This window comes from Cavia porcellus, unplaced genomic scaffold, assembly GCF_034190915.1.
Source record: "Cavia porcellus strain 051 isolate PalLab524CR breed Dunkin Hartley unplaced genomic scaffold, mCavPor4.1 scaffold_16, whole genome shotgun sequence".
NCBI lineage: Eukaryota > Metazoa > Chordata > Mammalia > Rodentia > Caviidae > Cavia > Cavia porcellus.
In genome coordinates, this window is record NW_026947499.1 from 42,525,878 (window position 1) to 42,553,264 (window position 27,387).

The 27,387-nt window shown below is 42.0% G+C and overlaps 1 protein-coding gene across 6 annotated transcripts in view; it reads left to right on the plus strand.

The window, feature by feature from the left end:
* The window catches only part of Snx29 (sorting nexin 29), a 560,183-nt gene that overhangs the window by 399,675 nt on the left and 133,121 nt on the right, over positions 1–27,387 (plus strand). Inside the window, exon 19 of one of the 6 annotated variants that reach the window (XM_063226559.1) lies at positions 1,121–27,126. The exons of the other annotated variants lie outside the window; for them this stretch is intronic. Within the exon in view, the coding sequence (XP_063082629.1) occupies positions 1,121–1,132 (12 nt within the window). The 3' untranslated portion in view covers positions 1,133–27,126. Of the gene's footprint in view, positions 1–1,120; positions 27,127–27,387 lie in introns of those variants that run through there. 6 annotated transcript variants of the gene reach the window in all.

Sequence of the window (27,387 nt, forward strand, 5' to 3'; positions counted from 1 at the left end):
CAAACAAATTTGAGCTCTGTGTTAATAACCAACTGAAATTTTATAAAGATATCTTGATTTTAAAAATATCCTACATACTTTTTCTTTAGCAAATGTTATATCCACTAAATTGGTGTGGAGTAATTCATTAGCATACTTATTTTCTGAGCTCGTAGGTCTTTCTCTTTAAAAAATACCTTTAGTGTAAGTACAGTGGGATTAATTTCCATCTTTAAATTTAATTACTAGATGACTAGCTCTGGATAGTATTCTATTTGCATAGAGTTTGGTCTCCTTTGTAAAGAAGGTTTCTTTGTTTCTACAAAGCTTTTTCTCTAGAATAAATTCTTTATTGCACCTGCCATGCAGAATCATGTAGCCTGAGCAGTTGTTTTAAAGGTTTAGTCTAGCTGAGCAATGCAGGAAAAATTGATGCTTTTTTTTCCCTATTAATAATGGATCACAGCAGCTCAGTAGACTGCATGGAGCTTCAGGTGGTTTGGAGGATGGTTATGTTTTTGGACTTCAACCTTTGGGTTTCCTGTCTCTTCCTTTCATCTTCTTCCCTAAGATAGCTCACCCTTGAGCCTCAAGCCTTCTTTTACCACAGCTTGTCTCTGTGTTTTGCCTGGTGTGTAGCTATGCAGAGAGACAGGAGTTCCTTGAGTAGAGAAAAATGAAATGGTGCAGAAATGGGAGCTGTGGCTACAGTCCTGGGGGCTGTAGGAAGCCTCTGCCTCAGCAAGTAATTCCAGATTTGGGGAAAAGGATAAGCGCTAAGGCAGATGCAAGTCCTTATTCATACCCGATCCTTTCTGTCACAGCTGTGGGCAGAGGCAGCCATTTGCTCTCTGGTCTTTCCAGCCAGTACTGGCTCCCATGCTGCATGCTAGGTAAAACCATGAGAGCGTGTCCCTTTATTTTCACTCTCTCCTCCTTGAGAACTTTCATGCCACAAAGCCAAAGCTTCTTGGGAGAGCCTGATGGGGTTGAAAACAAAAAGTGAAGACACCAAAGCCTCTGGTATATTGACTTTTTTTGGTGTGTAACATGGTTATTCTTTTATAGCTTTTATCTTTCCTAACAGGAAGACTTTTATTTTCTTTCACAATGTACTCATGCTTCCTTTTCTTACCTGCAGACTGGTAAGTAAAGACCTGCTATATGCCAAGTCTGTGCCAAACTCTGCAAAATCAGTGGTGAGCTGGCCTTGACTCTGGACTTACCCTCATTGGCCTGCCAGTCCAGTGAGGGAGACAGTCTACTAAGGAAAGGAGCATTGCTCTGCAGAGAGGGAGACCATGGAGGAGCAGAACACTGCCCACCCTGCAGCATGGATATGATATGTGATGAGGTATAAAGCGCTGAGCACAGTGTGTGGCACTGGGCTTCTTGTGAATATTATCTTTCGGGAGCTGCTAAGTACTTGTTTTATGATAAGCAAAAAATCCTGTAAGCAGGTATAAAAAGAATTTGTCCATTTCCCTGAATGTCTTTGAGTGCTTGTGTGTTCAAAACTTTGATTTAGCATCTACCTTACTGAGATCCCACATCAGCTGTGACAGGGTATCAGAGAATAAGATGCCATTATTTTCAAGGGATCTTGGTTCTCATGAGGAGAGATGCCCTCATTCAGGCATCTGGAAGGCAAGGGTGGCATCTGTGAGAGGTGCCAAGAAGGATTTGCAGGGGTGACAGCTGGCACTTGTGGGCAGCTAGCAGCATCTGCTGTAGGCATCTTGATTTCTGTCCTTTCCTCCTTTCTGTTACTCCTGAAGGAGGAGCTAATCCTTATCTCCATGTTATAGGCAAAGCAGTGTGACTCCATGGTTGAGTGACTTCCTTTGGGTCACCCTGTGGAGCCTGTTTTGCTGTACTCTTTGTCCCTTCCCTGGAGCTCACCCCCTACAGGCTATGTCATGAGTATTTGTTTCACCAGAATGAGCCTGTTTCCATAATCTGCCATGGGATTCTGCCCATTGTTTTATTGACCCATCAGTCATTGTCAAAGCTGCTATGGGTAGCTGGTCCTGGAGAAAGGTAATATTCTCACAGTAGAGAGAACTGCAAGTCCAGAATTTGTAATTGATGGGTCCCCAGGAATATGAGAAATTCATTAAGTGTGGAGGCTTTTTTGGCCTTAAAGGTATAAAGTCAAGGAGTATAGAATTTGAGGAAAATTCAGAGCTCACCTCTGTGCATATATGTGGATGTGTGCATATATGTGGATGTGTGCATGGGTGTGGGCCTTTTTTTTCAAGGGTTTACTCTGTGCTGTAATTTTATATTTGGAAAGCTGAAAATCAAAAAGACCTGGGCTTTATAGACAGTCTACAGGTAGAAGTGGTAACTGGGATATTCAAGCCTAACTCCCTTTTTTTGTTATTTTTGTGTGAGGAAACCCAAAGCAGTAACTTACACAAGACTACACCAACAGTGACACATACAGCTGTGTACAGACTTGCTTCTTTCATCTTTTTGTAGCCTTTCAGAGCTGCCTAATCCTTGTCCCTTTCCTAACTCCCTCAATACCCACCTATGAGCCAGTGTCAACTAGAGAGCTGCCCATTGCGGGCATCAGACACCTGATGACTAGGAAGATTAGGATGTGAAACTAACACACTGGCTCGGCATGGAGATTGGCATTTGCTGTGTTGTTTATTCTCAGTTCTGTGGTCACAGTTGCCACTTGCTGAACAGTTGCTGCTTTATTGAGTTGGGAAGGGAGGGTGGGGCCTGGATCTGTGAATAAAGCAGTTAAATGCTAATGGAAAAGTGTGTTGTACATCACATTTACAACCATGAGAAGTGTCTTCAGAAGGCATTAAAAAATAAGGATGTAGCCAGATCACTGGCATGATGGTTATGTCTCCTAACTGCAGTCAGAATACTTCAAAAATGACAGTGCCAGGGCAGATAGCAGACAGAATTATGGGAGGACCATGAAGTAGAATGGCCAGTAGGGTGCCTGACTTAGTCATTGGTGACAAAGGGACAGTTATCATTGAGAGGCCTGAATCTGAAGTAGAGTGGAAAGTGACTGAAGGGCAGCAGGAAGAGTATCAAGGGGGAAGGAACCAGAGAAGGAGACGATTGTGGAGAGAGGTGGACATCTGAGAGGAGACAGAATGAAGGACCTGAGGAAGAGCTGTTTTTAGGGTGGCAGGCAGAACCACTATCTTCAGGTGCCCTTAGAAGTGTACTTCATGAGTGCTTAGAGCTCTAACTGGAGCCACCCTACTCTGTGCCTTGTAGAGACCACACCCTCTGGCTGCAGTCTTTTCCAGCAGGATGAGATGTCTTTGGGGGTCCCTAGGGTCCAGCAATATCACTTCCTGCCTTATGTTGAATGGAGCACACTCCTGCACCAGTCCTGGGGAGGCCTTCCCAGCTTCCTCCTGTGGGTCCCCGGCTCTGGCTTTTCCCATTCTTCCATGAGGAGGCCAGGGAACTGCAGGAGGAAGGGACAGTGGCCCCTTGGAAACATTGAAGGTGTTCAAAGTTTCTCTTTGTGCTACAGTGACAGCCTTATTCCTCCTGTTTTCCTGTGCACTGTGTGAACAAGTGCTGGACAACTAGGTACCAGGCATCACTGCCAAGATTTTTCCTTCAGTATTGGCTTTCAGAGAACCCATGTTTGTTTACTGTTCTTTTTTTTGGTCTTTTTTCCTTTTTATTGGTACCGGGAATCGAACGCAGGACTGCCTGCTTGCAAGGCAGGTACTTATGCCGCTGAGCTAAATCCCCAACCCCTTGTTTGCTGTTCTTAAATGACAGTGTCTGGTGTTCTACTTCATAAAAAGTAGGAGATATGTTTGGAGTCATTTGCTTTTTATTAAAATGTGTCACACAGTCCCTCGCATCAGTAAAGAAGCAAAATCCCAAGAAAAATAACTTGCTATGACACAAATTTGTGTTTTCTTCCACTAGACTTTTCCCAGGTTCCTCTGTCATACCTGCTGGCCCTTTTCTTCTCCCCTGCCTAAAGTCCTTTGAAAAACCTTTTCTTGTCTGGCTGTTGTTTTTGGAAAGCCTGAAGCAGATGTGAGGGGAGTGAAGGTCCCAGCTTGGGCAGACATTCTAGCCCATCTTGCATGCCGTGGGAGCAGCACCCAGGAGCCCTGGGCTCTGTTCATAGAGGCATCACACAGGCACCACACCGTCCTGAAGACCAGAGAGCAGGCAGGCTTTCCCCATCTTCTCAGCAGCAGTTCCATCCTGGAGCTGTGATTCAAACATAGAGAACAGTTCCTTCCAGCACTCTTATGTCCTATTCCCTTTGCAGAGGACCATGTAACATGTTTGAATGAGGCCTTGTGATTACATGGGCACAATAGGCTATTTCTTCTTTCCCAGTACTGTCCAAATGAAAGATAAACATTTCAAAATTCCCAGCCACACAGGCCTCCTGGTTGGAAGGTTGGTATTTGCATGTCAGGGTGGTGTGCAGTTTGAGGCCCACCATTTGCACTGTCAGACCTCCCACCTGCCTAATGTTAGAGCAGGAAAAAATAAAGTGCTTGACCTCCTGGCACAGGACCTCACATATTGGAGGCTGAAACAAGGCTGGGTGATAAAGTGGTTGGGGTGGATGGAGTCTTCTGCATCAAGAAGTAAGGCTTGGGCGAGAGGAAGGACAGATAGTCTTCCTGTGCAGCTCATCTGAGAGTGTAGGTGGTGGGCATTCTTCCAGGAGCAAGGCCTTGACTGCTTCCTTGTCCTCACATGTGTAGCCTGCTGGGCAAATGGCTCAGGATGGACCTTGCTTGGCTGATGCAGTGCTAGAAAGACATGTGGTAAGGCAGAGTTCTGATTGCTTGATTTCCTGGTCTGTAAGAGTGAAACTGCCCCTCTCCAGAAGCCTATTGGATGATCAGACATCCAGAATAAAAAGGTGTGTTCTTTTCACAGATTCTGCCTAAACCTGCCTGATGTTCCCTCCTCAGGTTGGGGAGTGGGGGATGGGTAAGGGAAAGCTGTCCTTACTGGCATCCAGAGCATGGGGCCAGAGATGGTACTTAATATCCTCAACCCACAGGACCTCCCCCTAAAGCAAGTAGTCACCTGATCCACAGTGCACGCACAGTTCAGCAGCTCTGCCTTTAGTGAACATTGTAGCCATCCTGTGCTTGTCCCCTGAGGGCAGCTTTACCAGGGGACCTGCGTCTTGGTATGAGTGCTGGTGGTCACAGTGGATTCTGAGCATTCTTGGACACACTGATGACAGAGTCCTCTGGGTAAAGGCATCTACTTACCTTCTTGCTCCTGGAATGTGACCCTGCCTCCATCCAGGGCTAGGCTTCTTATGTGGTGGCAGTGTGGGAGATGAGCTACCACTCAGGTTTTTGTACCAAGACCTGATTCCGGCTCCACCCTGGCATTCTCATGGTGGCAGGAGAAAGAACCCTATCTCAGACCGACATGGATTTACTTCACAGAAAGGATGAAGGGCATAGCATCAATTTTAGGGGCTCGATGGCATCAGTATTCAGCCTCCCATCTTCGTAGTTGTCTTTAAGTTGGCTGTGTTCAGAGTTGACTGTGGAGACAGATGTTAGTGGGTGGCTACAGGCTGACACCTCTGGCTCAGTTGCCCTGATTGGAAAAGCCTTCTCTTTTCTCCCACAGCTAACAGCATCATGGGATTGAGTCTCACTGACTCACTGATCTGGGCCTTACCTACATCCATTCAATGCTGTGTTTGGGTGGGCCAGGGCACACACCTCCCAAATCTGCCGCTTAGTGGAAGAATGAGGGTATTCTTACAGCAGAAGGCAAGATGGAGTCATTCTAGCCAAAACAGCACATTCATGCCTTTGGGCTAGGGGGAGCCATATGATGGTGTGTATTTCTGCACTGTGGTGGCTCACCTACAGCACTGTTGAAATTTGGACCAGATAATTTTTGTTAGGTGAGTCTTCTGTGCATTGTGGGTCACGGAACAACATCCAGATTCTAGTAAATAGCAGCCACACCTTCTCCTGAATTGCCTCAACCTAGAATGTCTCAAGCATTGCCATATTCCCCCAGGAAGCAGAACTGCTTTGGTGCAAAACCACTGCTCTGTGTGGGCCCACAGATGTTACTGTAGTTTCATGTTGTTTTGTTTTTAAAATTAATTGTATGATAAAATACAAACTCTTTCTTGTCTCATAGATAGTTGTCTTCCTTATTCTTCCTAAGCATCTGAATATATCACAGTATGAAGGACTCATAATTTATGTAACTCCTCTGAATGAGAGATACTTAGGTGGATTCCATTTCTTGTTGACAGTGAACAAAACTGTCAAACTTGTTCTTGTGCAAACTGCTTTATATATTTGTAGGTATTTCTGTAGGAATAATAGGTAGAAGTGGATATGCTAAAGTAAAGAATATACATTTTTTATTTTAATAGGCCCAGCCAAACTGCTGTCCCAAAAGGCTGAACCAGTTTTCAGTCATAACAAGGTAACAGAGTACTTTATCCTGGTTCCTTACCAACACTGAGTATAGTCAGTCTTCTAAACCTTACCAGTGTGACAGAGGAAACTACATTTCACAATTTGAGGATGTACATTTTTCATGTCACTTGTGAGTTTGAACATGTACCTGTGCTTTAATTTGCCCCCCCTTCATTTTATGAATAACATATTAGTATCCTTTTCCTATCATTATATTGCATTGTTTATCACCTTCTGATCCATTAGGATGGTGAGCCTTTGTTATATATGCTTCAGATTCTGGCTTAGCTTTTTGTTTATAAGATTTTTAAAAATTATATATTTTTGTTTCTTGATCTATAAAATCTTGGAAAAAAAGGAATTTCTTGGTTGATCTGCCGGCATACTATGCATTATTTCATTTCAGTATCAAAAGAATCCTGAGATTCAGTAGACATTCTTTCCAGTTTAGAGCCAGAGAAGGAGATCTTCAGAATGTTAAGTAAATAATTTGCCTATGATCACATAGTTCAAAAGTATCATCACTTTTTCCTCCACTCAAAGTTTAGGATTCCTTTTCCTGTACAGAATTTCCAGAAGGCAAAATGGAGATCAGCAGGTAGAAGTTGGACAGAAATAAGTTTTGATTGATCTGTTTATCTGTCTGTTCATCTGTTAGCCTTTCTATACAGCCATCCTACTCTGGGCTAGATGCTAGGGATATAAATGATAGAGACATAATCTTATCCATTGGCTAATTGATATAAGAAAGATTGAATGCAGATAGCTATTTAGTGGAAGGGTAATCTTAGCAGTACTTATCTGGATACTCCATGCCAAGATCAAAAATAGGTAATCCCTTCATTTGGGTGGCAGAATCCTCTCAGTGACATCGACCCCTGTCCAGTGTTGGAGGGACTAGTTGACACCTGAGGTCCCTTTCCAAGATTGTAAGTTTGTAAAAACTGCCAACTTTCAGACTTTCCTGGCCTATACTCTGTGAAAGGGACCTTAGTTGCTACCTATTTTTGGTGATTTCATGGTCACAGCACAGGAATCTACCTTGAGGCTGTCCTAAGGACCCAAACCTGTGAAAGTACTGACTGATCCCTCCTTGCACTTTTTGGAGGGAGCTGTCTGAACTCAGTAGCTAACAAAATCAAGACTAGAATCTGAAGATTTGCTCCAATCTAGGGAGACCTTCACATCATCCTAAGTGTTCACCACTGCATTATACATACCAGGAGCGCTGGGTTAAGCCTTTATCTCACGATGAAGTAGACAATGAGGAGTTGTTGCTTTAAGCTTCCAGTCTTTCGTCCCACTTCTTCCAGACATATAGAAGCATTTCCAGTTCAGCCTTGAGTGATTATCTCCTTGCTTCATAGGGGCAGCTCATCCCAAGATACTGTGAATTCCAGCTTCTTGCCAGGTTTCTCAACATAGTAAGATTCTATCAGACTGCTTGGCTGTATAGATTTGGAATCAGCACCCTGGATTGGCGGCTGTGAGGAGGCTGCTTTTCAGAAGCCAAGACAGAAGGAGAGTGTGGAAAATAATGTAGTTTGCTTACTGGGGCAGTGGCAAGTCTCAAAGGATGGTATGACTGTGAGAGCACAGGATAGCAGAGTTGGGGATGAGGAATTTCAGCTCTGGGGTTGTGATGCTGCTGGTCTGCCTTGGTGCAGAGCTGGGGAAGTGTAGACAGAGCAGGTGCAGAGGTAGAGAAAAGACATGAGGGAAACAAGCTTTGATGTTTCAATTGCCAGAGGAAGCCAAAAGGAAAACAAGCTGCTTCTTGCTTGCAGGGTATGAGTTAGTGAAAATAGGTTATGTAGAGGTGACTGAGCATACTACCAGTTCTCTCTGCCCACTGCCCACTGCCCACTGCCCAGTTTTGCATTACTCTGTTTAAGAAGGAGAAACAGGAGAATGCACAAGGTCATTGTTAACTAGAAGCATGTTGTTTATTGACACCCCCCGCCCCCTGGTGGTACTTGAGATGGTACCCAGATGTGTTCTACCACTGAGCAACATCATCACACCTTTTTATTTTTTAGTTTGAGACAAAGTCTCCCTAAGTTGCCCAGGCTGACATTGAACTTGTGATCTGCTTCAGCCTCCAAAATAGTTGGGATTACTGGTACACATCATTATACTTGTCTTATTGAGCCTTTCATGTACATAGCTGTGATTCATATTCGCTAACTCAGGAGTGAAAGTATTTTCTTTCCTATTTACAAATGGGTAAATAGAGCTTATTATCTTCAGACCTAGATCTAGCACCTTACGAGTTCTATTTTTTTAAGTTCACACCATATTAATAGCATTGAATTTCATTGTGGCGTTGTAAGACATACATACCTACATGCACACACATATCTGTCACACGTAAGACATATCTTAGTTACTTCCCTTGTCATTGAGACACAATATACAACACCCAAAACTTAAAAGAGGAGAAGTTTATTTTTGCTGACAGTTTAGTCCACACTCAGCTGGCAGAAATGGCATGGTGGAAGGGCATGACAGAAGGATCTAGAGGAAGAAAGTGACTCATGTGATGGTGGCCAGGAAGAAGGCAGAGAAGGGAGAGGTAAGAGAGAGATATAATCCTGCCAGGTTATTCTTCCAGTGCTCTAACTCTTCAGACCAGTTCCCCCTCCAATGCATGCAGCTGTTGGGTATAAAGCCCTCATGATCTGATCATCATCCAAGGCCTCACCTGTGATGTTCTAGATCTACATCACAGCAGCAGTACACTTTGATCATATCCACTCCCTCGGTGCCTACCCTTCTCTTTCCTCAACTCCTGATCCTCTTCTCTGTCTTCCTCTTATTTCATATCATCTTTTTTCTATATTCCATATATAAGAGAAAATTTACAATAGCTGTCTTAAGTTCTGTATTCTTTATGAGAAAAATACCACCTTTCTTAACTGAGTTTTGCTAAGAGAGGAGAGAGAATGTGAATTAATGAGGGTAACAGTATTTGCCAGGGATGATATGATGGTGACAGTGATGATTGGTGATGGATGATGATGATGATGATGTTTGATGATGGATGACGATGATGACAACTAATGATTGCATAGTGACATCTGTAATGTTTGCTGAGTTCTTCCCATATGCCAAACACTGCACCAAGTCTTTCTGTGCCTTATCTCCTTGAACTCCACAACACATGGGAACATTTTAATTACAGCTGTAAAAAGAAGAAGCCAGTGTTCTTCTTGAGCACCCTATCTGCATTAAGAAAAAGTCAGGTAAAGAAATGTTGAGGAATCTTTTTCCACTATATAGAAAAAGCTTTGTACTTATCATAGTTGGTTTTCAAGTACTGTATTCTTAGTCAAGGAACTGGCAGAACCTGGGGAACCACAAACCCCATTTAATCTTCAAACCTCTTCTGGCACCTGTTTTTATTCTTTGAGTGACTTGATCTTTGCTTGGACTTGCAAAAAGGTCAGTGTTGCCTACTCTGAATTTCCACCTTCTTGGCTCTTATGACTAGCACTCATCACATAAGGTTTCAAGCTCTTTTCATGAAGAACAGCACTTTATTCTTGACTTGGCTTCTATTTACCTGTGTTTTCAACACTTTGGGCTGTAGATCCTTGACAGGTATAAAACCTACCTCTATTCTAGCCATGACCTTAAAACAAGAGAAGTAACCTTCCTAGCCTCAGTGTCCTTATCTACGAAATGCCCCTGCTGACTACCTCAGGTCTATAGATAACAGGAGAACTAGGTGACACATGGTAGGAAGAGCAATAGACACAGTCCTCAGTCCTTTCATGGGTAATTCATAGACATTTCTCTCTGCCTTGTCCCCATCTTACTGTCAAACTGTAGAAGAGACAGAGGTGATGCCCTCAGGAGCACAATCTGTGCCCTCCTTCTTTGCTGTCACTGTCCCCCAGGATGGACAAGGGCAAGGGCAGAGCTGTCCCATTGTTTGTCACAGAGCTTGACCTCCTTCACTACCTCTTCATCTTTAGTTCATCTGTTTTCTGTAGGCTGGTCCCAAGGCTAAGTGGTTTTACCTCCATCATCTTGTTTAATCCTCACGGTCAGTTCTGTGAGTTCAGGACTATTATTATCTCCCTTTATGGACATAAGATCTGACACCCAGAGGTTTTTAGACTTCATGTCGTGTAAAAACGTAAAATCAAGTTTCTCTGGCAGACCCAATTGTGTGCTGCACTTAAGGATCCACCTGAGCCATCTGCCAGCATGTCAGTGGCCACCACAGAAGCATGAGTCATGCAGCAGATCCTCGGCCTTAGGAGGGAATTTTGTAGCTTCTCACTACCCTTTCTTCACAGGAGAAGATGCTGCTTTCATTGATTTGGAGACATGTACTATTTTCAAAGCTTGGTATCTCTGACATCAAGATGGGTCTCACAGTTGATGGCATCCCAGATTTTGTGAAACATTGTATTACCAGTTATCACCTCATTCTTTACTTTAATCATTCCAGTTCTCTATCATTGCATTCCACATTAATTAGTATGTTTTAATTTTGGAACTTCAAGAGAAATGATAAAAGCAGTAAAGGAAAGCTTGGGATGGATAATTCAGTGACACAGCACTTGTGTAGCATACACAAGGCCCTGGGTTGTGTACACACACACACACACACACACAGAATTTCCATGTGCCTTTCATCCAGGTTCCCCCAGTGCATAGCACTTTATCAGGAAACTGAGACTGAGACAATTCTATTAGGCTTTGTTTTAACATTGGAGTTAAGAAAAATGTGATTCCTGTCATTCCTAATATTATGACTTGGGTAGGAGACAGCTCTGAAATCAGTAACTACAAGGCCCCAGGAGTGGTAATGCTCTGTAGGAAGTTCTAAGAGGGATGCAGAGATGGTCCTCCACATCAGGCAGTGGCCATGGGAGGAAGAGGGATAAGTAGAAGGGACCAGCTTAGTCTTGGGAGAAAAGGGAGAAGCCCATGCCAGGCATCACGGTTAGAACAACAAAGTGTATACTTTTCCATTGTATATTCAAACTCAGTGTGGCATTTCAACGTTGGCTTCTAGCTCTTCTTCTGGCATGCTACTTTCATGTATATTTTCTGGGGTAGCTCCTTAATACCCAGGCTTCAGAGCCAAGGGGCTATCTTTAGCACCCTTATCTGAAGTCACCTCCCTACCCCTTTCACTTTCTCTACCCCTTTATCCTACTTTTATGTTCTCTAGAACTCTTGCCACTTTCTGAAATATTTTGAAATGTGTATGTGCATATGTGTTGTAATTTTCATAAACTCTGTCATTTTTTATGCTGTGTCTTAGGGCCTTTACCATTATTTATCCACAAATACTTATTAAATTAACAGGCAAACATACACATATGTACATCAAGGACACTCAGTTTACATGTGTCTGAGTTAGAATTTCAAAGGCATTATGGGAAAGAGTCATTTTTAAAAGGATGACATTTAAGCTGGGCATGATGGTGCATGCCTGTAATCTCAGCACTCAGGAGACCAAGGCAGGCGAATGGAGGTGAGTTCAAGGATACATTGTGATTTTTGAGACCAGCCTAAACTATACAGTGAGACTGTTTATCAAAAACCAAAAACAATTTTAACTAAAAATAATAATAGGATGACATTGTGTGTCTCCGCTTCTAGAGGTCAGTTTCTGTACCCATGTGAAGATGCAGTAACTTCCTTTTGTCGGCTTCCATCAGAGGTCCGGTGAAGACCCTCAGAGTGGAGCACAGGGCTGCTTCAGGGTGTCACGGCAGTCAAGGGCTGAGTCTTCGTCTGGGAGGCCCCATGATCAGCTTATGTTCTCTATGTTGCACAATAGTTTGCTTTTTAATGGTATTTCTTTTTCTTAAAAGGCATATTTTACAAAGAAAACTGAAGTGATAATTGAATTGAACAGGAAGGTTTTATCTCTTACATGTGCTGATAACATGAAGATGATAAATGTCCTGTCTTAGGGCACCTACTCAGGCAACTAGAATTGAGCAGCCCACCATGAGAGAATCAGAGACTTTTGGCCTTGAAAATTATTACAATTAACATCTGAATATCTTTATTGGAATGAAGAGGCAAGAATTATTTAAATCCCTAGAGCTTGACATGAAATGTGCATTGAGAGAGGGAGAGGAGTAGCTTACAGGAATCAGAAATGGATAGTTATTTAACTTGAAACAGCCCATGTAATTGGCAGTGGGTTCTACACTTTGGGCATACCTGTAACAGTATCTTCCCTTTTCTCATCATGAATCAGGCACTGAGTCAAGGATGGAAATACAGTAAAGAGAAAAAGTAGGCTAGGCTTTTATCATCACAAGACTGATGTTAATCAGCCATATAAATAAGTGAAAAATAATAGCCATGGTATGCCCATCCACAGAAGAATGAATAAATGAACTGGGGTGTGTTCACACAGTGAACAATGGACCATGAGAAGGAATTCCCTAACTATGTGCAACAAATGTGGATGAATATCATAAATGATATTATTGAAAATAAGTGGAGACAAAGACACAAAACTAAAACATACAGCAGACATGCCTAAGCTGTGCCATTGGAGGTACCATGCTGGGTGTTTCTCTCAGTGTGGTACAGCAGGCTGATGTGGGCTGCTTAGGTTACTGAGGCTTAGCTTGAAACTCAGGGGTTAGGAAATGGCAGAAAGATAGCGGCTCAGCAAGGAGAGACGCGACCGCCGAGCTCTGGGAACGGGAGTCCCCAAACGGAGTCCCCACGCCATCGGAAACCGCGGTTTAGATTTCCCGCCGCCAGGTGCCCGGCTACCTCCATAGCGGCTCGGCAAGGAGAGACACGCAGAGGCTTGGGAACGGGAATCTGCGAACGGAGTCGGAAACGCGACGGCCAGGGAGGAAGGCTGACTGGTGGCGAGGTGAGCGAGGAACTGATTCCCTACCGCAGTTTGACTCCAGCGGAGGTTTTTCTGGGCGCGGGCAGTCCTGTAAGAGCAGGGCGCGGTGGCAACTGCAGCCGAACATTTCCCTCTCGGACGGGATTGGTGAAAGGTGCCTGGCCGGAGGGACGCTGCTCGTGGACTCCCTAGGCTGGCCTAACCCAGATCCCAGAGCCTGATGGTGGCCCGGAGGAGCGACCGACTCCCGCGTAGGCTGCCTCCTCCGCAACTCCCTGGGGCGCAGCGGTGAGCGGGAACAACTAGCCAGCGCAATTTGATCAAGCTGTGGCTGACAGGCAGGGAAGCCGGGCCTCCTGTGTAAGATTACATTTTATAAGGAACAGAAAATATGGGGAAGGGAAGCAACAAAAAAGGCTCCTCGACCCCCAATCCTGAGAATCAGGCAATTGTGGACACTGCACCAATATACATTAAGCGCCATTTAGAGAGCCTCATAGACCAATTCAGGAATGAAGTTATCAATGACCTGAAGCTAGAAGTATGCAGAATAGTTAGAGAAATGCTAAGCACCACCCAGGAAAAAGCGGATGGTGGAATGGAAGAACAGAAAAAGAGGGGAGAATTGCTTGATGGAGAAAACAGAGAAAGCATTGAGTATGTGAAGCAGGTGCAAAGGGACTATCAAGAAATTAAGAAGTCTACCCAAGACTGGCATAACAGCTTGAAAGAAACTAAGGACAGACTATCTGAATTGGAGGGCAGACTTGAAACATGGGAGAATGAAATGAAAAACTTCTTAAAAATAACAAAGAAACACACAGCAATAATACAAAGACAAGAAGATGATAAGAGGAGCCATAACTTAAGGATTAAGAACATAAAAGAAGAAGTAGGGACACAAACAAGTGAACTACAAAAGCTACTCACAGAAATAATCCAGGAGAATTTTCCTAATTTAGCAAAAGGTAAAGATACTCAAATGTATGAGGCATACAGGACCCCAGCTACCTACAACCCTAACAGAGAAACACCCAGGCATATAATAATAAAAATTCCAGAAATTCAATACAAGAACAGAATATTAAAAGCTGTAAGAGACAAGAAACAGATCACTTACAAGGGAAGACCCATCAGAATTACAGCAGATTTCTCTTCACAAACCATCAAATCACGAAGAGCATGGGGAGAAATAATTCAAGCTTTGAAAGATAATAATCTACAGCCAAGATTGAGATATCCTGCACAACTGTCCCTGGAAATTGATGGAAAAACGAGGTGCTTCCAGGATAAAGAGGAACTGGGGGAATTTGCAACCACCAATTCAACCCTACAGAAAGTATTGCAGGATATTCTAAAAAAAGAAAAATACAAAGAACCCAGAAATAGGGGCGGGGAGGCCACAACGAATGGAGCAGAGAACAAAATGAAGAAGACAAACTGACAGCTACTGACAGAAAAAGAGCTCAACAGAAATGAGACAGAAGATTGGATGATAGGAACAGCTTTTTTTGGAGAAAATGACATCTTAATAGGTAATGCTGATTTAGTACCATCTTGTTTTGAAGTCTCATCTAGCTTTTGTTCTTCTGTCTCCAATGGTCTAAACAGGTTGTATCTTATTGGATTTTGTTATGTACGATAGTATAAGAAAAAACCTTTTAAAGACAAGGAGATTATACAGAGACCATTGTTCATTTTCTGTTAGTTGATTCTAAATACTCTATAATGCTGTCATTCTCTTAAATGGATTTACATTGTTTTGATATACTTAATGCTACAGTATATGAAGTTGTACTCAAGGACTTCAGGGAGGGAGTCAATATGGTAACTATTTTTGGGTCAGGATTAGCTGGTGGTGAAACACTATTCTGCTTAAATGGTTATGTTTTGATCTGCCCTGTTTCGCTGTTATGCCCTCCTTTTTCTCAATCTCCACTCCATTATTTACTTTTTTATTTTTATCCATTTAATTAAAGGGAAAAATATAGCAGGATATAATATAGTAACCCACTTTGACTTTCTATTATCTCGATTTGAAGCCCTGTATTACTCTCACCATCTTGTTTTTGACTGAGGTTCCTATATTCTGTTTTGCTGGATAGTATCAGGTTCGAAAGTTTAGGCATCAGCTGAGAAGATAATGAGATTCATTATAACGCCCATTCTCGTTGACTTTTATCTACTTTTGAAGACCTACAATATCTCCAATGTTTTGGTTTTGTCGGTTTTATTCTTTACGGTTTTGTTCAATTGTATTACAACTAATGATATAGGCAATTCTATTAGAAATAGCGGGAGGCATTATGGTAACCATTGTTGATCACCTTGTATTATGTTCTTATATTATCTATTATGTCCACCCTTTTGACTTGACCGATTCTGTTCTGTTATGTCACATTTGGTTTTACTCTCTTCCAAAAAAGCAACAAGAACCGTGGGAGCAATGAAACCCAAAATGTGTAATAGTCACTGTACAAAAGAGAGGAAAAGAAAGTGCTCTAAACTATATAACTGCATGTATATTTAAATGTATAAGATAGAAAATGATATCACAGAGTTTTATTGGATCATTGAACAGAACTGTTTGCAGTATCATTGTTGGAATGTCCACTCTACAAGCTTTAATTTTGTGACTTAAACAATTATTTCTAAGATGGCAATATGTAATCCATTAACTAGTGATTTCCTACTGCGCATTTTTTTATTCTGTAAATCTGTATAACTTGTACCCCTTCACTGTTTTTTTTTTCTTTCTTTTCTTTTCTCCTTAAATAAAAATTAAAAAAAAAAAAAAAAAAAAAGAAAGATGGGCTACTAAAGACAGTGTTGAGATGTAAGCCAGATGTGGCAGGTCCCAGGAAAGTGATAATTGAGCTGAATCTCTTGGTATTCATTAGTTTAGCAGATACGAGTCATAGTGCCTCTGAGAACCGTCATCTCTGAATTATCACCCATTTAACAAATATATAGTCCAAAAAGCAATGCATCTTGTTAGCTTTGAGACCACAGGACCCACAATGAGGAAAGGCCATGAGTCCTGTGTTATGGCTTATATCTAGATGTCCTCCAAAGCCTCATGCATTGTGCTTTTCAGAGCTGGCTGAATCTAGGCTGTGATGCTGGGATTAAGAGTGCCCCACCCTGAGTGTGGATGACACTACCAAAGGGCAGGTAGCCTGGATGGAGTATAAAGCGACAGAAAGAAGGAAGGCTACTGCTGCTGCTGCTTGCTCTTGCTCCCTCCTGCCTGTTTTGCTGTGAACTCTTTCTCCTCTGCAATGCTTCCCTGCTCGGGAGTCAGTCAACTATGGACTGAAACCTCTATAAACTGAGCCAAAGTAATCCTTTCCTCTTTTTCCTCTTTCAACTTGTGGGTGTTGGATATTTTCTGTTAGTAAGGAGAGAAGTAACATACCATGATTGCACAGGTAGCACACTATATACTGATTTAGCTGGGAAGTTCACTCCATTTGACTAGCCCATGTGTTTTTGTTTTGTTTTGTTTTAGAATAGAAAATGAAAGTGGGTGGGGTTTAGAGATAAAGGCAGACTGACAATTAACCAGCTTAATCCTGGGAAGCCAGGCCAGTTCTACCCAGAAAGCATGTGTCCTGAAATGAGTGTCTCCAAACTTAATGGGCATGGGTGGATCTGGTCTTTACTCAGCCAGTTTTGTTGGTATTTTTTTTTTTTTGGGTGCCAGGGATCGAACCCACAACTATGCACTTGCAAGGCAGTTGCCTATGCTGCTGAGCTATGCTGCTGAGCTAAATCCCCGGCCCACTTAGCCAGTTTTTGTTATTGAGTTCCTTTGCTATTGTGAGCATCTTGCTGCTTAACATTCCATTTTTTGTACTATACACTGTTGATATAAATAACCATAAAACTTATATTTTCTGCAGGGCCAACCTGCACCCTGTTATAATAGAACCACCATGCATTTAGAGCCACTGTCTGAGCCATATCCCACTAAGACTTTTAGGACCAGGCCTCAGGCATTAGCCAGAGGCCTTTTAAAATTATTTTATTTAATGTGTGTGTTATTTGTTGTTTTAATCTTGTCTTGCGGTTACTCTAACCTAGATTGTGCTGTTGTGATGAGCAGTCCTCATAGCAGTTTACAGTGGGTTCATTACATGTCTTACTTTTCACCCTGCCACACATTCATCTCAGGTGAGCCGTGGCTATGTTCTATGTGGTCTGTATGCCAGAATGGAGGAGCAGCCCTTAGCTATGGCAGGTTGCTCTTGTGGTGGGAGGAGAAGAGAAGGTGGTAGTGGGCTGTGGTGGCCACAGCTTTTGCTGACTTGATGTGTGTCACTTTCATGAGACTCACTTCAAACTTGATGATAACAAGCCAGGAATCATGGTCCTCTCACAGTGAGGGGCCCTACAAGAGGGAGTCTGAACTGTCTGGTGGGATATGATATAGGATACCTCAGCAAGCAATGCTTTTTCATCTGGCAAAGTCGTGGAAGATGGGTATATTGTAGCCATTAAAATTGACAATGAAGATTGTACTTGCCAGCTTTGAAAACTGACAGGCTTACTTTTTATGTATGCCAAAATGGAATAAAAAAAGTAAAAAGTAAAATTAAAAAGTTTTGAATTTATGTTAATTTGGGTAGGAAAATGAATGTAAAGATCTTGACCAAATGTAGCAAACCTAGATATCTACAGAGCCCATGTGGAAAAGGCATCAGGTTGACAGCTTCTCAGTGCTAATGACTGTCACTATGCAGGATTTCAGACTCTGTCCTCTGCTCTTCTAGGTGTGTTTCTTGTTGTTTAGTTGAAAACCTGGATTTAAATGTTAAGATCTCTTATTTTTAAATTCTGGAAGCTAATTAAATTGTTAAACTTACATGGAATGCTGAATTGCTACTCTGATAGAAACTGAATTATTCTTTGCAATGAGATTTCATACATTTTTATCTTTTATTATTCTATATTTTTTTTACTTCATTTCAAAGTGAAACATTTCTTTTAGGCAAAGAATAGGAAAAATAAGCAAAACATTTATTAAAAGTACAAGAATATTTTACACTTTTTCTTTCTTTCTTTTTTTTTTTTTTATTGGTACCGAGGATCGAAGTCACGACCGCCTGCTTGCAAGGCAGGTGCTTATGCTGCTGAGCTAAATCCCCAGCCCAAAAGTACAAGAATATTTTAGCTATGAGAATTACTCCTGGCTTTATAATTCTCTATCCAGTTTACCACTGGTGTTTAATCACAGGAGTGACCTAGAGCACTGGCCATATTCCGAGCTGCTCAGTTGTGTATAAAGCTGCCAGGATCAGACTGTGCCAGCATCAGGAGGGGCTGAACCAAGAGGGAGCCAGGAAGGGAAGGCTGGGTCCTTGTTGCTGTCTCACTAATGTTCACCATCAGGATTTTCTGTGCTGGCTTTGGTTGACATGGAGCTAAGATACAGTGACCTGTAGAGGAACTAGTTGACACTTTGACAGCAAGAAGAGCCCTTCTGAGGGCCAGTTTCAGGACAGCTGCTGGGTAAACTCAGATGAAACAGCCTGGCAGTCATCTGAAGAGCAGCTACCACAGTCTCTCCATCTGCACAGTGGGCCATCTGCTGTTAAGGACACAGGAAAGCACCCACATGGGAGGAGCATGTATAAATATGTGTGTCAGAGGAGTTTTTAGATTTCATACATGCTGTTGAATATGAAGGGGCTTTTTTTCCCTCCTAACTGTAATTCCCTGCCTCATCATCCATCATGCAAATGTGATTCTTATGCATTTTCTAAACAAGTAATCAAAACAAGGTTTTAAGCTGTATTTGAGCTGCAAATAAGTTTAGTATAAAATGCAGTTACTTGCCTCAAAGAGTCAATAAGAGTATTTGGATATTTGAAAGGTTTAAATTACTCTTAATCAGAACTCAGAGTAATGTCCATTCCAAGAATGAATATAAGCTAGAACTCAGCCTTTAGTAGATGATAGCCAATTTCTTAAGAAAGAGAAAAAAAAAAAAAAAAAGAAAACTTTTTGGGCTGGGGATTTAGCTTAGTGACATAAGCACCTGCCTGGCCAGCACAAGCTCATAATTTGATCCCTGGTACCAGGAAACAAAAAGAAAAAAGAAAACTTTTTAAATGCTAAAGGTAGTACATATTATAGAAATTTGGAAAATAAAAGGAATTTAGAAAGAAGGCAAACAAATGACTCACATTCCCCCACGAAGACGCAATTGCAGTTCATGTCTCCTAGTTTTTTCTCTATGCATTCTCTTTAGAGGAACTTCGGTGAAGTTCTGTGTCTTGTGTTCTGCTTCTTAATTTAACATAAAAATTTTATCATGTTATTCAATACCTTTTTTTTTCTTTTTTCTGATTCATTCCTTTGTGGCATTGGGGATTGAACTCATGTTCTTTGCACTGAGCTAATCTCCATTCAGGTTTTTTTTTTTTTTTTTTTTTCGTTTTTCGTTTTTATCGGTACCGGGGATCGAACTCATGACTGCCTGCTTGGAAGGCAGGCGCTTATGCCGCTGAGCTAAATCCCCAGTCCCCTCCATTCAGTTTTGAGACAGAGTCTCATTACATTACCCAGATTGGGCTTAAAATTGGGATCCTTCTGCTTTAGCCCCCAAGAGTGCTGAGATTACCATACCTGACTCATTTAGGCAATTTCTAATTCCTCGATGTCATAGGCAGTTATGGGAGCTATACTGTCTTTCAAGCATTTTTCTGTATTTTAAGTTTCTTTTCTAAGTAGTTTTGTGTTGGAGGAGGCAGCAGAGTGGTATTGTGGAAAGGGCATAGAGTTTTATAGTAAATAGATACAAATTCCAATCCTGCCCTTCCTGTTTCCTGGCTCTGTGACCACAGACACATTATTAATTGCTTGTTCCTTATTTCTTCATCTGTATCATAGGACACTGTCACTTAATTTACAGGGTCATTATGAAATTGTAAATAGTGATTGTGAAGTTTCCAGCTTCCAGGTGACACTACATTAGTTAGTATACCTTTTGCTGTAAGGAACAGAAGACCTGATTTTCACAGACTTGGAATTCACACCCACACATCTGAACTCTGTCCTGAGAGAGCTGTAACCTTGGGCAAGTAACATTTCTGAGCCACAGTTTCTATATATAAAATGGGGATCATGGAATAAAGCTCATAAAATGGGTATGAGGAATAAAAGAAATTAGTAATATGAGATAATATATAAAGGACTTTGTATAGTTCCTGTAGTATATTGTAGTTTGTACTTAACACATGGTAACCATTATCATTATGATTATTGTTACACTTTTATCATTTTCACTATCTGTAGTGTAGGTGAGCTCTATGAAAGCTGCTCTAGGAGAGTGTGATATTCCTCACTCCATTTGTGAGTAATGATGGCAGGTCTTAGGAGGCTACTAGAGGAACCAACATCTTCACATCTGGTTCTTGGAGGAACAGGTCCTTAATGCTGAGCAGGGCAACCCAGGTGGGTTAGGAGGGCAGAGGTCCCATTGGTGCGCTAAGGCTCAGAGAGTGTTGTAGTCAGGGGTTGTACACAGAGAACAATTCAGATCAGGAAATCGAGTTTGTAATATTTTTATAATGGTCACCAGAAGTTAACACAGGAAAATGCAGGAAATCTATCCACAGCACCAAAGACATAGATTATTTAGTCAAGAGCCTAAACCCCACAGCAGCGTCCCACATGAGTCCAGATAAAAATCCAGAGCTCAGGACAGTGCCTCCCACGAGTCCAACTGGAGGTCCAGAGCCCACAAGAAGGACTCACACCAGTCTCTTTTACGGATCCGTGCCGGGAAGACCCAAAGGTCAGTGGTGGAAGCCAGAAAGTCTATGCCAGCAGGATGAAGGAACTGTGCTAGCGGGATGAGGGTTCTACGCTGGAGCTGGAGAAGTCACGCTCACAAGAAAGACCAGGGCTATCGTGAAAGGCACCACAGCTGTCCTCAGCGACACGGAGGCCCCGAGCTCCTCCTTCGACAAGCACAGTCGGTACGTGCCAGGAAGCAGTGTGGCGAGTTCATCCTGGAGACCAACCATCAACCTGGTTCCCCTCCAGAGCCAGGAAACAATGCTCGATGTGAGGACTAAAGCTTCTCCAGGAGAACCAACAGCTCAGACAGCAACTCATAGGAGAACCCACAATGCCTCCTTAACGCCTCAACCCCTCAACACCTCCCTTCTTCTCCACCTATTTATCCTGGCAACTTTCCTCAGGTGGAGCATCTTCACTCAGTGCCATGCTGATGTAATCCAGCTGGCGTTAAGTTGACCACCAGTTCTTAACCCGTAACAGAGAGAGAGAGAGAGAGAGAGAGAGAGAGAGAGAGAGAGAGAGAGAGAGAGAGAGAGGAAATCAAAGAATAGCAGGGGATGGGAGGGAAGGGAGAGGGGAGTGGAGTTATGACCAGTAGCCTCAGTCAGTGCAGGCCCAAAAATATTACCCAGTTAACTGAACCCTGGGAGGGTTGTGAGGAGGAAAATAGTAGATTATTAAATTATGATTTATTTGTGTTGTTTTCTCTGGGGTTGGAGCTTTCTTTTTCATGTTGAAGTTATCGATCTACAATGTATGCATGATGCTCTCTGCTCTGCAGCAAAGTAAAAAATATTAAACTTTGATGGAACACATATGGAAATAAAATAGACTCATCCTAGAAAAAAGTTGACCTTTTGCACAAAGTTTTAGCAAATGAGTCTGTCTGTGTTATGTAAGATTTAAGTTTTGTCCCTGAGTTGAGCAGGATCAAAAATACTCAAGAAAAACCCTTTTTTTTGTCAGATGTAATAGCACATACCTATAATCCCAGCATGCGGAAGGCTGCAGCAGGAGGATCACCATGAGTTTCAGGCCAGTCTAGGCTCCATAGTGAGTTGAAGGACAGCCTGAACTATGTAGTGATATCCTGTGTCAGAAAACAAAACAAAACAAAATGACAAAACACCCTTTTTCTTTTTCAGAGTATTAAGAATTAAAGGGAATTGCTTGTCCTCAACATCTTCTGAGCTGTTGCCGAAACTTTTAGCTGGCATCATGAGGTCAGACAGTGCTCATAACACAGCCATAGCTTACAGTCTCTTCTTTCCAGAAGTTTTGTTCATTCATTCATCCAATCATTCTTTTTTCTAGCCAACCAAGTTAACCCAGCGGTAGATGTATACTGGGTGCCTTCCGTGCCATGGGGATTCACTAATGAGGCTAGACATGTAAGATCCTGTGCTGCTCCTGAGGAAGAGTATACATTCTAGTCAATAAATAAGAAAACAAGTAGCATTGTGGATTTTTGTAGCACTTAGTTCTGGGATGAAAATGAAATGGTGATACGCTGGAAGGGCTGAGCATACTTAGTGGGAGTGACTTTAGGTGGAGTTGTCAGGGAAGCCCTCTCCTCATTGGTGGCAGTAGGAATGAATCCTTGGGTTTATTAGCAAGTGGGATGAGTGGATTAGACTTCACCATTCCCAAGTTCAACCGTTAGTGTTACAGCTGCCTGTGTGTCAGTGTATTCTAAGCTTGATGTTTGTCAACTGAGAACTTTAGGGCCTGGAGGGAAGAACATGCACCCTTTGTGCGAATGCTACCAGTAGACCAAACCACATTCTTTTGGAAACTTGTGTTTGTCCCTAGTCCTTCTGGACCCTTACAGCAGGGGCCCCTACCCTACCACCTAAGTGATTACACTCACTACCTTTTGGCATCCACAGTTCTGGGCAGCTTTTGACAGTAAAAAAAAGAATAAAAAGCTAAAGAAATGTCTTGAGGGGAAATGACATTCTACATAATGAGTCTCCTTTCTCTGCTTTAATGTCCACTGATTGGAATACACCTATTGGAAAGTCTTCTTTCATGATTTCTTTTCTTCTTCCTTTCTTTTTTTTTGGGGGGGGGTACTGGGGATTGAACTCATGACCTTGCACTTTGACAGGGAGGTGCTTGTGCCGCTGAGCTATATCCCCAGCCCTAGAAAGTCTTATAATAGGAAGATAATAAGAGTTACAGAGAATAAAAGCCCTGTTTTACTTTCCTATGTTTTATGAAAACAAATACAGAGCACAGAACTGTTAGGGAAACCAACCAGAGAAAAAATAACAACCCAGACTCCAACTCTAGACTTTCTCATTCCATCTGTTTTCATTTATTCTTGATCTTTGTGTGGTACTCAAGGGTCACTATCCCCTGCTTGATTTGCTTGCCAGAGTCTGAGGTCCTTGCATTCATCATCCTCATAGCTACCTGCCACACTCATTTCCCTGACAACCCTCAGCCAAGATGGATGGGAAAATCCATCAGCTGGCATTTTATTTCATGTCCTGTGATGTTGGGGGAATAGCAAGAGTTTGGGCTTTGGAGTCAGAAACTGTGATACCTGCCTATCCCAGTGACTTCATCTATATGTCCTCAAGCAAAATTTTTTACAAAAATCTCTTTGGACTTCAGTTTCCTTTTGTACAAAATGGAGATGATAATGGAAATAAATTTATTAGACAGTAGGAATTGTTAGCCAGAGTGCCTGCAGCATCCTAAGGCTTTAGTGGCTGTTTTTGCTTTTCTGTTTGCCCAAAATGGGCAGTAGCTGATCCAGTGAGCCCTGAGATCAGAGACTTGGATCTGGGTGTAGATTTATACCCTGAGAGCTTCAGAGAGGAGTGTTTGGTCGTCTGGGATAGTGGGAGGGGCTGATGCTGCAAGTTCATCTTTTGTGGCCTGTCTTGGGTTAGGGTATTATACCCACAGATGATTTCCTTCAAAGCTAGTTCTCCTAGAACAGCCTGAGGAGCAACTGGGGTTTTCTTGAGCCTGCTTTCACTTCACAGCCTGGCTGACCTGATTCCCACAGATTGGGGATGAGCAGGCTTTGTTTGCTCCAGGCCTCCAGTTGCATCCATGTTAACCTGCAAAAATGGGCTAGGACAGGAATGTGACTAAGGCCCAATGTTTCACAACAGGCCAGTGGAACCCTCCAGTGCTCTTTACTTTGATACATCTATTGTAAATAAAGAATAAAATCAGCCTCCTGGTTCCCTGAGAGGAAGAAGTAAGTATCAGTGGGTGTTTTGGATATCAGTGTAATTGTGTATAAAAGGAGGAGGGTGATGCTTTTAGATGGAGTGGCCATGGTGTTTCCTAGGAGCTTAACCTTGTACCAGCCTGTCATGCCCAGGCCTAGGGTAGATGGATTAAGATCTCATTTCCATTTGGACTTTGCACTTACTCCTCATTGAAAGAGAATGTGTGCTTGCTCACTTTTGTGCATCTCACCACCACCACATTGAGAGATCAGCAGAAGTAGGAGCTAATAAGACGTGCCCATTATTAGCTATGGTAGAGAATAAAGACATTTTGAGAAACACACTTCTGCTTTTTTACATCTGTCTCCTAAAATTCTGAGTTGTTCTCCAGCTTAAACAAAGATCCTGTTTATTAAACTAGTGCCCAGAACAGAGATGGTCATATGGTATTCTTAACCAAGAAAATTAGGGAACAACCCTTCTTGCATCACTTTTTGGAGACACACAAGAGGACACCTGTAAAGGCTCTGAGAACGTGCTAGAAGCATACCTTGGACGTGGCTTTGGTTACCTCTATCTTTACCCATACTTGTAGACATCTCCTGGGACACTGTTTCAGTACACAGTGTAGAAACCATTAGTTTGTTTGAGACAGGGTTCTTACTGTGTTGTCAAGACTGGTCTCAAACTCCTGGGCTCAAGCAATTCCCTTACCTCAGCTTCCCAGGACTTGTAGGCACATGCCACCAAACCTAGTTTAAAATGGTGATTTAGATACATGTGACAGATTCTTCCTGGAAGCTGCATCCAGGAACAAGATCTGGGTTCTCAGTCTTGGGTTCCTCTGGCTTTGCTCCCTAGAAGCCCCATTGGAATGGTGGTATACCTATGGGCTGTTGCCATCACCCACAATATGGAGCTTACTGCACAGAGTCAGCCATCATGTGATGATAATATTATTAATTCCTCTGGTCCCTGTAGGGCTGATGTAGGTTGAAATGATGGGTCACAATCCATTGTGCCATACCTAGACTAAGCATTGGGGTTGAATTTGGATCCACCTTGCTCATGGAGGTGGCTGCTAGGATCAAGTGAGAAAGCAGTCTGTATCACTCACTCAGGAGCTTCTTGTGGCCCCAGCAACTTTATACACATGCGAGCATTACTCCAGGTTGATTTTCCAAAGAAGATAGAACTTTTCTTAGTGATGCTCAGGAGCATTGCCAAGCTGTGGTCACACCCAGGTGGCCATATCAGCACAATTGTGCCCTGCATTTCCTCCCTAGGTCCAGGGAGAAAGCAGCAGCTCCCAGAATTAGGTTTTGCATCATAACAACGTACAAACAGCCATTTGTATTCAGAGAGAGGGAAAGGAACAAAGACAGGAGCAGGGCATCATTTTTAGTAGAAAAAATAGCAATAGCTTGGTATGAGCAGGGCGTGTGACATTTCCATGTGTAAGGTACGTTGCTGTCTGTGGAGTGGAGAGTGAACGCCTGGTTGCTTTCCTCTCTGCCAGATGCTGTTTTAGGAAGTTACCTTTGTTGCTCAGATGGTGTTCACATTCTTCACTGCCAGCCTGACACAGGATTCAGGATAGTAGAGGGAAACTCCTAGGGTCCAAATTGTGCTTGGAAGGATAGTAAAGGGTCCTGGGCCCCTGGCCTGCAGGAGTATGGCCATTATCCCAGGGCTTTTGCTACCTGATGACCTTGACCATGCCCTTTTCACAGCACCAAGCGTTGCTGTCTTTGAATGTAAAAGATAAGCTAGAGTATTTTCATTGCTCAAATCCAGGCCTAACATCTCTGAATATATGAATGGAAGTCATCAGACATGAGATTATGAAAGACAGCTTATATCCCAGCTTACAGTGAGACAGACAGGCAACATGTCTACAAAGATGAATTTTTCTTAAGTAAATGGAGTCCTGTAATGCTTCAATATAACCAGAATGAGTGTGATATATTTTTTTTCTTGCTTCTCTTCCTATTTTTTCTTGCTATTCTTTTTTTAAAAATTTTATTTAAGGAGAAAAAGAAAAAATACAGAAAAGGGGTACAAGTTATACAGAATTGTAAAAAAAATAAACAGTAGGAAATCACTAGTTAATAGATTACATATTGTCATCTTAGAAATAGTTGTTCAAGTTACAAAATTAAAGCATATAATGTGGACATTCAAACAGTGAGACTGCAAACAGTTCTGTTCAATGATCCAACAAAAACTAAGTAATATGGTTATCTATTTTATACGCTTAAATATACATGCAGTTATATCTTTTGGAGCACTTTCTTATCCTCTCTTTTTTATAATGAGAATTACACATTTTGTGTTTTATTACTTCCACAGTTCTTATTACTCTTTTATGAAGAGAATAAAACCAAATGTGACATAACAAAACAGAATCAGTCAAATCAAAAGATGGACGTAGTACATAATGTAAAATCAGAATACAAGGTGATCAACAATGGTTACCATAATGCCTCTTGCTATCTTAAAAAGAATTGCCTATATCCTCAGTTATAATAAAATTGAACAAAACAGTAAAGAACAAAACCAATAAAACCAAGACATTGGAGACATTACAGGACTTCAAAAGAAGATAATAGTTAAACCAGAATGGGCATCATAGTGAATCTTATTGTCTTCACAATTGTTGCCTATACTCTCAAACTTGGTACTATCAAGCAAAACAGAATAGAGAAAAATCAGTCAAAACAAAATGGTGACAGCAATACAGGGTTTCAAATCAAGTTAATAGGAAATCAAAGTGGGTTACTATAATATATCCTACTATTTATTTATTTTTCCCTTGATTAAAAAGATAAAAATAAATAATAAAAAAGGAGATTGAGATAAAAGAGGACATAACAACAAAACAGCACAGGCCAGAACATAACCATTTAAGAAAAATAGTGTTTCACCACAAGATATCCCGACATAAAAGTAGTTATCATAGTGTCTCTTTCCTTGAAATCTTTGAGTATAACTTCATATACTGTAGCATCAAACACAGCAAGACAATGTAAAACCATTCAAGAGAATGACAGTATCACAGGGTATTTAGAACCCACTAACAGAAAATGAACAGTGGTTTCTGTAGTAT